The sequence below is a fragment of the Alnus glutinosa genome, chromosome 8, assembly GCF_958979055.1.
Source record: "Alnus glutinosa chromosome 8, dhAlnGlut1.1, whole genome shotgun sequence".
Lineage (NCBI taxonomy): Eukaryota > Viridiplantae > Streptophyta > Magnoliopsida > Fagales > Betulaceae > Alnus > Alnus glutinosa.
In genome coordinates this window covers 14,282,474-14,293,471 of record NC_084893.1, presented here as the reverse complement: position 1 = coordinate 14,293,471, position 10,998 = coordinate 14,282,474, and the positions used below count along the sequence as shown (strand labels likewise).

At 37.2% G+C, this 10,998-nt stretch overlaps 1 protein-coding gene across 1 annotated transcript; it reads right to left on the bottom strand.

Moving 5' to 3' along the window:
• Positions 1 to 6,361: 6,361 nt before the first annotated feature.
• LOC133874621 (LOB domain-containing protein 4-like) lies at positions 6,362 to 9,299 on the bottom strand. Its single transcript, XM_062312490.1, has 2 exons — positions 8,905 to 9,299; positions 6,362 to 6,890 (listed from the first exon to the last, which is right to left on the bottom strand). Exons 1-2 carry the CDS (start codon positions 9,079 to 9,081, stop codon positions 6,600 to 6,602), a joined length of 468 nt encoding a protein of 155 aa, XP_062168474.1. The 5' UTR covers positions 9,082 to 9,299; the 3' UTR covers positions 6,362 to 6,599.
• Positions 9,300 to 10,998: the final 1,699 nt, after the last annotated feature.

Below are 10,998 nucleotides of genomic sequence, written 5' to 3'. Positions count from 1 at the left end.
TTGATAGTTTTTCAGATGTTTGTATGTATTTTTGCCTGATATCTTAGTTCATTGTGCATTGATTGAATATGTTTATATATAATTGAGAGTTTATGCCTGATATCTGCTAAGTTTTCTTGTTGCATCTTAATGCTAGATAGTTGCTTTTCTTATGTGATGAAAAAATTGTGCACTATCCAAAGCTCCCCTAAGGTACATTTTTTTTACTTTCTAATTTTTAGCTTTTGAAAATTCTGATGAGAGATAATTTTTTTTGCTAAGATGTTCAAATTGACCAACTCGCTAGTTGAACTTAGAACCTATAAATTCTGGCATTCTCTTTAGGTTGCAACACAAGCAATAAAATAAAGCATTAAAAAATCAGAAAATCTGGATTCAAAAGATCAATTGTTGAATGTGCTTAAAAATGTTCTTGAACTTGTCCCCTTATAGAAACAGTCAGTGACCAATTCATTGCGGAAACAGACAGTCACTAATGGACTAAGTAAAAGAAAAGTGCTGCTTCTTAGGGGGAGTGTATCAGATGAGAGTGACTAGGCCCTAGTAAGATAAAGCTTGACTTTTGACTGATCTAACATTGAATTTCTCTCTTGTTTAGAAAATTCAGTTGTTGTAAATCATATCAGCGATCATCATACCTTATTGAGAAAGCTTTCACACACACACACACACACACACACACACACACGTATAGCATGAGTTAAGTAATCTATTTAAAATTTTTATCTGTAGGAAAATTAGTGCTTATTGAATACTTAACTCTCAACTATATCTTTGCATATTTTTTAATTGTTATTTGATTGTCTTATCAGTTATTTTACATGTGTGTTCTGAAGCTAATTCTAGGGACAATTATTTTTCTTCAAATTTTTCCTCTATTTTTAGCTTCCAGTGTGATATGTTCGAATAGACCTATTCTTGAGTCCGGACGCATGCGGCTCTGTCGATCTATGATTTGGCAGTATACCATCTGGATGAGTGTGTACCACGTCCGAACGTGAGCCCTTTGCTTTATTTGCCATTCGCGTAGCACTACATTTTTCCTTTCTTATTTTTGTCATGTTGTGTGTTTCTCTCACGGATTTCTCCCGAGATTTTGGCATTCCCTGCACATTTCTTCTTATTCGATTATATTTTTTTTTTTGTTTTCATTTGTTCTTTTAAGATTTTCTCCCTTTTAGAATAATGGAATATTTATTAACTAGAATATTTTTGAGGAATTGTGCATGAAAATCCTATTATGTCTGTATGCTGGGTTGGTCTTGATATATTTGTACCTTATGGATTGCTGCCTTACTTGTGTAAATTGTTTTGGCATCCAATTGACAACCGTCATAATACCACTTTTTTTTTTTTTGGAACTAACAGGATCTAATCTTTCTTTGTGGTGGTATTTTTGAAAATATTTCTATTTAAATCATTTCAGGAATATGACAGCCAGCAGTTCCCAACACAACGTCCAACAAATGGATCCTTTGGAAAACAGACTGTTGTTGAAGTCGTATGTTCAAATTCCAAAGGTCTTAGGATTTAGATGAGTTTTTTCCCCCAGCTCATGTAGAGCCTTCTGTAGCATTTTTCTTCATATCTGCACCAGTTAGAGGTTCAATGGTAAATCCTCTCATTTATCTTCTAGACCAGTTGACTGAAGGATTTCAATCTGCGGATAATCAGTTTCAGGCTTTGCAAACCCAAGCAATTGAAGGTTTTCAGTCTATGGTACCCGACCTTCAAGAGCTAGAAGCCGAAGTAGCTCAACTCCAGCTTAAATGTATGGATCTCTCTCCGTCACTTGCTTTCAGTGGATCAGCAGGATTTGGTACATGGAGGATTTTTGTTCCTCTCTCTCTATCAGTTGTTTTACAAACTTCTGATTATTTGGGCTTCTTGCAAACACTTTTCTATCATCCCTATTATTTTTGGATTTTAGAGCTTTTTGTCTGTGGTTTAGATACTATGTTTACCCTTTGTCCTTTTGAGACAAAAATGGGGAGTATTTTTAATTTTTGGATTGGGTTTGTATTTTTAAACCAGTCAAGTGTTTTTTGTCTCAAAATGGTCAAAGGTGTTTGTTAGTTTTATTTGCTATATTCTGTTGACAAAATCCCTGTAAGTGTACTGCTGAAACAGGGATGCCGTATTTATCTAGAGTTTTCCAAGAATAATTAGAGCTTAATTCTCAACTATGGAAGGAATTTAATATGACAAGCATCAAGAAGGCAATTTCCACACTCTTGAAAGATTCTGTGCAGTTTACAACTCAGCAAAAGTTGTAACATCATCCAGACGCTAGTCAGTGTTTGAGAAGAATTCGAATTTCTTTGCATACACAAATTGGTGAAGACAACTTGCAAATGTCCGGACGCTAGGGCAACATCATTCGGACGTGGCCTTCATAACGAAACGCGTGAAACGTGTTATGGAAGTCGGTTGCAGTTTACTATCCGGACGCTCTCAGCCTATGTCCGGACGCCGCCCAGAGAATTCTGAATCAGTGTTTAATTAGGTTTTCAAAAGTCTATAAATAGAGGTCTCTAGGCATGTATTATTTACAGAATTTGGTAGCGAATTCTTTTGTACTAAGAGATGGTGTTTATGCATAGATAGTGATATGTGCTAGCTCTCTTAGAATGGTTCCTGTGTGAGGATTCTATTGAAGACCTTTTCAGGTAGGAGACCTGGTTGGAAAGCGTTCACGTATAGGTACGTGTTAGAGTGCAAAGGTACAATCGCTGCATTGGGGTATGTGAGCGTTATTGCTTTGTTACTAGCTTTGTTTTCAGAATAGTGGATATCCTGGGTTTGACTGTCCCGAAGTCGTTTTTCTCTTAATTGAGTTTCCACTTCGTCAACAACATATTTGTTTCCTTTAAATTCCGCATTTAATATTTTGTTACACACTTGATCACACATACACACGATAAATTAGGAGTATATTATTTTTCAAAAATCACCACCTAAATATTTACCTATAACATTAAACACTAACACATTTAAAATAACATTAACCCATAAGAAAATCTTAGGGTTAAATCCACAAAACACCAATTAAACTAAATACCCATAAATTAAGGTTTAATGGAACTTACCCAAAAGTTTACCCAAACAATGTCCGATGTTTGGGGGATCTTTGCAAGCTCCAAATAACACAAAGCCTAAAGAATAATCAAGATTTAACTCATATTTTACAAGATTTAACTAAAAATCTCAAAAATAAAAGTTTAACGATTTACCTCAAAACGATTGATAGAAAAGTAAATTAGGCTTTGTAGATAACGTTTCCGAAATCGGATTTGAGTTTGAATAGTTGGATCTTCATGGATCAAGGTTTTTGTGTGAAAAACCTTAGGGGAATCGTGTGGGCGGAGAAGTGAATCGAAGAAATGAGCAAAAAGAGCTCAGATACGATTTTAAGTCCAGGGTTGTCCGGACTTAATAAGTGAACCGTCCAGACGCGCGCATACGTGGCAACACGTCCATCGCTAAGCAAAGATAACATGTTCGGATGATGGCCTTGACCATCCGGACGCACATCCAAAAACAATGCTCCCTGCCTCAACTGTTGGTAAGGGCGTTCAGTGCCCTGTCTGGGCACCTAGCCCAAAGAGCAAAACTTGCTCTCAGGTGCTGGTGTTCGCACACCTGTCCAGACGCCAGAAGCAAAAACACTATTCTAAGTGTTTTCAAGCCATTTTCTTGACATCCAATTTTCTCCAAGTATTTTTCCACTATATTTTACTCTTAAAAATGGTAATTAATATTCTGGACATTACACCTGGTCTGGCACCACCACCTTTAGACTCTCTTCCGTTGAGAGAGAAAAGTTCTGCCATAGATTGGAGAGATCTTTTCGCCATAACACCCTTCTCAAAACAAGTTATCACCACCCGTTGAAAAAACTACCACTATCGGAATTTCAGCTTATGCCTTCACAACCCTATAAAGGATTTGAAGAAATAAAACTTTCTCCTCTAGAGTAAAAATCGCCCTAGAGAGAAAAAATTCCTCTACTCCGGGTAGCTGAGAGTTTCATGCACCCTTAGTCTACTAATTTTATGTTGTGCTCATGTCAAGTTTGCGAATTGTGTTAAACATTGCAAGCCTTAAGTCATGTCATAAGTAGTTTTTTGTCCGACGAGGATGTTTCAAAATTCCTAGATGAATAGCCATAATTGTTATTTAAATTTCTACACTGCCTAGAATTGTTATTTAAATATATAATTTTACACAAAACTGAAGCCTTAAAACGTTCAAGAAATGGTGGCACCGTTGGAAAAACAACTCTACCCTCCCATTTTTTTCCACTTCTCCCAAAAAAAGTCAACATCAATCATTTTAATTTTTTCTCACTTTTTGTATAAAATCAATCATTTTTTATTAGTATTCAAATAAGAAAAAACTACTACAAAACATAACAAAATATTTTCACTTTTTCATACAAAAAATTACATATTTCTTTTTACTTTAAATCACATCAATAACATTTTGTTACTATTTGAAAAAAAAAAAAAAAAAAAAAAGTTACCAAGCTAATGATTTTAATTTATGAAATATGATAATGACATAATAGTATGCATACTGTTATTTATAAATCGCTTGGGAATTGCGTTTTTAAAAAATTACAATTTAAAAAAGCATAAAATTGATTTTTCAAATCGGAGGCAAGGGGGTGCTTTTTTTAAAATACGGAATTTTAAAAGCTAACCTACGATTTTAAAAGGCAAACTCCGATTTTGGTAAATGCTTAACTGCGATTTTAAAAATCACTTTTTCGAATCAAACATTTTAAAGGCATGTTTGGGTGATTTTATAATACTTTTCAAAAACTGGTTTTTAGAATTCAAATTCTATTTAGATATTTTATCTAGATTTTTCTAAACTACCCAAACATAATTTTAAAAAACAAATTTTTCGGTATTCGTAATTTTTCAAAAAATCCCACACCCAAACATGTCATTAAAATCGTTATTTTAAATAACACTTTTTGAAATCGCAAACCCAAACAAACCCTCAGATGCTTTGGCCGTGTTGTAGATTCAATATATTAATTAAAGAATGAAATGCTTGAGTAGTTTTTAAATTTCACCTTTTATCAAATCATTGCTTATTAAATAACTTAAATTATTTTTCGTTCGTTAACTTTTTAGGGGTAACAAGGGACACGAGGTCAAGATTTTTTAATCACGGCAATCGCATGGGGAAATGCTAAAAGCACAACCCTTAGCACAACTTTAACACAACATAAGTCTCACCCCAATGTGTGCTGGGTTGTGTTAAAGTTATGTTAAGGGTTGTGTCCCAATCACTACCAAATCGCATGTGCTAGGAGGTATTGATAGAATTCCGAGAATGATTATTGGGAATTGGTACTAAAGAAGATGTGGGCTTCAGGTTATTATATTTAGAGAGCCTCTTCTATATAGTCATGGCAGAAAATAAGAGATTTTTGCCCACCAATAAGCACTCGACACGTCAGTTTAGAACATAAAAGCACTATAGGGTGAAAACACCTAATCACACCACGTTGAAGCCACCCAGGACCCCAACCCGCTCGGCTGAAACCCTATTGCCCATCACCACCTCCCCAACCCAACATGCCACAGCTGCACAACCGCAGTCTCCACCAATGGGCCAGTCGACGGCGTCGGAGTCGACCTGGGCTGATGGTGAGTGACAGCCCAGACAGAAGGGTTGGCCCGATGGCCACCCAAGACCCCGGGGGTGGCCCCGTGGCCACCCAAGGGGTCTGGGGTGGCCATCGGGCCAACCCTAGATCCATCTAGAGTTGGCTCGAAGGCCACCCCCAGACCCCGAGGGTGGCCGCAAGGCCGCCCCATGGACCGGGGGTAGCTGCACGGCCACACCCTAGTGGCCGGGGGTGGTCAAGCGGCCCTGGGGGTGGCCTTCGGGCCAACCTTAGATGGATCTAGGGTTGACCCGAAGGCCACCCCCAGAACTTGGGGGTGGCTGGGCGGCCGCCCCCTGGACAGGGGGTAGCCGTGCGGCAACACCCCAGTGGCCGGGGGTGGCCGCGCGGCCACACACGGTGTGCGAGACCTGCCGGATGTGGGCGGAGGTGTTCCAGAGCAAGGACTCTTAAAGGGTCTGAGAGGTTTTCACGAGAAATGGGTGGGGCATTTGCTATGATCTGGTGTTTCAGCAACAATTAAATTTTTTGAGTTTTTCTGTTCTTAGATGACGTGTCTATTTTTTATTGGTGGGCAGAAAAGCCTTGTTTTATGCCATGACCTGACTGAAGTTATACTCATATTTAATCAATTTTTTGATCTGACGAGGTCTCGTTAATTGTTGTTTTAAAGAAGATGATGAATTTAATGATGATATGCTTTATCATTCAAAAAGCAGGCAACTTGAGAGAATTCTATAATACTCAAAATTTACCGTTTAAGAATCTACAATAGACATGGTTAATAATCATGATCATCATCTCCACTCTAGAGGGAAGGTAGGTAGAGATCGATGTTGAACAAAGTAATTAATATATGTTGAAAAAAAAAGAAAAGGTATAAGCTAGAGAGAGAGAGGGGCAGACAAGAAAAAAAGCGAGGCGCGCGATGAGAGTAATAATTAAAGCGAAGCTAGCACGACCACAAAGACTCACCCAAGGAAAAAAAAGACTTGGTCTGAGAATTAGGAGTGGTGGAATTTTCTGGTGGATTAGAGGAGGAGGAGGAAGTGTATTGGGCGCCGCGCATTCTCATATGAACTACCTCAGCCTGTGCAATTGCCAATTGGGTTTGAAGGACGTCAACTTGTTGTTGGAGAGATGATATGGCTCCTACACAACCGTACACTGGGTCTCGTACCCTTGCATTCGCTTCGTACACCATCGAACTCACCGCATCACTCCGCTGCTGCTCTGGTAATTCCTGTAATTATATTAATTTCAGATCCTATTTAAAACATTAAAAAGTGATTAATGTTTTTTATGTCATCCTGACGTCATGATTGCACAATAATATATTATGATTCATTAGTCTTGGATGCTATTGGAAGGAACGAACCTCTCTCCAATCTGGATCTGTTCATGTACCTGTCTCTATCAAAGTTACCCCCATGATCTAAAGCAAAAAGCAAGACGATGGATACACAAACTTTCTTTTCGAAAATTACGTATTTAATATTTATTACCCACTGGCTTAGTTCCAAAAAAGCTACTAACTAATGGTCGCAAAGTAGACTTAAACACTAGTTAATATATATATATCTCCCACCTCCTCTTCAAGGGAGTAAAACTAATTTTCTTTCATCTACTGAGGAATCACTCCCTAAAACAGTACCCATACTTTTCAAAGGAAGAATGGAATTCTATCTACTTACTTTGTGTGGGCTCTCCAACTGAAATTAACCACTATAACGGAAGTAAAGGCGTAATACTAAATTTGAATATCACTTTTCCCCCTTCTTTCATGGTAAATTTCTAAATAAAAGAAAGGAGAATAAAAATAACAAACAATTAAACACCAAAACTTTCTTCAAACCTGACAGAAGAAGAAAAACAAAACTAAACAAAACTAACCTATGTATATATGGGATAAATTATAATTACGAATCACTCATTGAACTTGATTTTGTCCATCAAATTAACAGATTCCATTAATTTGCCATATCATACCCAATAAGAAATTGACACGTATCCATTACAATAAAAAAATATATAAATAAATAAAACTTAAAAATTATTTTATTTTTTTTTAAAAAATAAAAAAAATAGCAAAGAGGTGGTTGCTGGGGGTGACACACAGCCTCCCCTAGGCGAGGGGTGGCTACGTATCGATTTCCTGTTAAGTATGACACGACAAACTAACGGAATCTGTTAACTTGATGGACGGAAAATAAGTTCAGGGAAGTTTACCACAGAGACCCTCTATGAATTTTTGTACTACAAGGAGTGATTTATACAAAACTATGAAATTATAAGGTCTAACAACATAAGAAATTATATATACATTTTGAGAGATAATATATATATATATATATATATATATTCTGACCGGCCGGCATACTTGACAAATTAGCAACTCTTTACTCTTTACTCTTGTAGGAAATTAGCGACAGTTTCCCAAAAAAGTCGCTACAAAAACAAAGAAGATACGAAAATAATAATAGAAAATATTAAACGACAATTTGTTTCTTATTTTTTGGTTTGAAAAATATGTACGTCCTGATGTAATAATGTAAACGAAAAAATTATTTTTGCGTTTGTTTTATTTTTTAATGCTTATTTTAAAGAGAGAAACCAAAAGATATAAAATAAAAATTTTAACAAACGTGAGCGATAATCCTCTGGTTTTTTCTTTTTCTAAGCATACTCTGCCTCCGGCGTGGTGATAAGCCATCAATTTTTATTTTTTTTTTGAGAAAAGATAAGAAGAATATATGGGTCACTTGGCAAAAGTAAAACTTATTCCTAAACTTTGAGAAAACCTGCTCTACTTCAATATTTATTGTTTATTTGGCTGTCAAAGTACTGTAATGATCAAACCCGGCCCACTGCTGCCATCCATGCGAGTTTCAGGAAGAAGCAGAAGGCAATTATTCAGTGACAAGCCTTGGCCAGATCCTTTCCTTAACTTTCTCCAAAGCACTTTGTGGAGGTACTGGCCAAGACAAAACGGTGTTCTTAAACTAAGCTAAATAGTTATCATTAAATATGGAATAGGGTAATCTGTGTATGCCTTGAAACAAATTTAGGATAGTTGAAAAGTCTTTGAGATACCCAAAAGCAGTTACCCCACTTCTATGAAAATGACTTGAACATAAATAATACTGCTGCAGTAAAAGAATTATGTAAATTACTTAATATATATTATATATAACTATCAACTAATACACACAGAGAGAGAGAGAGAGAGAGAGAGAGAGGGAAGCGGGGAACTAAACCTGCAACATCTTGTTCACATTGCTAGCTCCAAAAACTTTGTGTACACTAGCAAACTTCTGTGGTTCCTCAGCTGGAAAATAAGGAGCAAACACGCAATCCTGCGCACATCTCCTTCGTAGAAGCTTGCATGCTGCGCATGGTGACATCGCACCTTGTTTTCTGCCGTTCTCCTTCATTGTCCTACCTAGCTAGGTACAACAAATACTCAATTCCTACAATGTTTTAAGCCTATAAATTTACTAAACAGAATTTAACAATAAGATCAGGATATTAAGTGAAAGATGGGTAGGGTATTTTTGGTCATAAATATAGAATTAAGTAGCTAGATACGAAAAGAAGGAAAGAAGAAAAAGAAAGAAATGAAAACTTGGACAAGAAGAAAAGTTGAGAAAGTGAGCGGAGGGGGGGCTTGAAAGGAGAGGTCGCAGATGTTATATAGAGAAGTAATTGACAGCAAATCTTAGGGAGGTCCCACAAAGAAGAGCCCTTAGATTTGCTGGACAAAATATCGCTGTTGATAAGATCTTTCGGCCCACATCAATATTATATTTTATGTCACTTTTTAAAAAAAAATAAAAAATTTGAACGTTATGACCTTCAATTAGTACAGCATCAATATATCAGAGATATTTTAGATACCGACTCCTATCACCTGGCCTACAATCAATTTTGATTCTACAAACAATGACTACCTAAAGGGCCTTAGTGAAATGACAACTATTTTGCGGAGAGCCTTTTAAGAGAGAGAGTCCCTGCGTAGTGTTTTGGTCCCCGCAGAAGGGGGGGGGGGGGGGGGGAAGCCTTCACGCCTCCTCCTCCTGGTGTTTGGTCTCCTCCTAGCTTTGAAAGGGCTAGGGTCACTACAAAAATTTCTACAATTTGTCAGTTTCATCTAGCCACGTGTACGGACACTGTATACGTGGCTAACAGGTGGTCACGTGTTACTAACCACGTGTTCGAAACGTGTTAGATCCGGGTGTAGTCAATTGTACATTTGGCCGCATGTATAGTAATACACGTGCCCACTGCGCCACGTGTACTCTAATACACGTGGCAGATAGTCTGCCACGTGTATTACAGTACACGCGGCAAGTCTGCCACGTGGAATACTCGTGGCAAGCTGTCTGCCACGTGTATCACAGTACACGTGGCAGACTGTCTGCCACGAGTATTCCAGTACTCGTGGCAAACTGTCCGCCACGTGTACTGTGATACACGTGGCAAAATGTTTTACTTTTTTAAAACATTTTAAATTATATTTTTTATTTAATTTATATTATTTTTAATATAATTTTCCAATTAATTTAATTTCTATATATTATTCTTTTTTCAATTTTTAATTGTATTTTTATTTAATTTAATTTTTAATTTAATTCTTTTATAAATACCTAATTGTATTTTTATTTAGGTTAATTATTTTTGACATTTTTTTTGTAATTTCTTTTTTTGCTGTAATTTTGTTATTGCCGGCCTAAAATATCGCGAAATCTATTTTACCCCAAAATATCACAACATTAAATTACACAAATCAATAATTAATAACGTATTTGTTAACTACACAAATATTTACAAACCAAAAATAATTACATAAAATATCTACGAATCTGAAGGACGTCTCTGCGGATCACACGGTACCGTCGCAGGTATGTACTGGCCACCCGGCGATTGCTGCGCAAGGGACGGTGTAACAAGCGATGGTGTTCCGACAGGGGAGTGCGGGCTCAGCCGTCGTCCAGAGGGCGACAACGGACCAATCGTTGTCGCGTTACCTACAAATAATAAAAACCATTATAATATATAATATTATACGCAAAGTTAGACAAGTAATGAAAAGAAATTTAAAATAATTATGTCATATACATAATATGAATCATACCTGCAGATGCACTACTAACAGAGGACGTGCTACCTACGTTTGCAGATGGAGACTGCTGAGCACCTACTGTGCCATGCGATACTCCCATAGAGGACATGAATGCCTTGAACTATCACATGCGCTGCTCCAAGCCGTCGTTTCTCTCTCGCTCGGCACATAGCTCCACTCGCAAATCTGCCACCTCCCAGGCATGTCCAGCCAAAGCTTGGGACGTGCC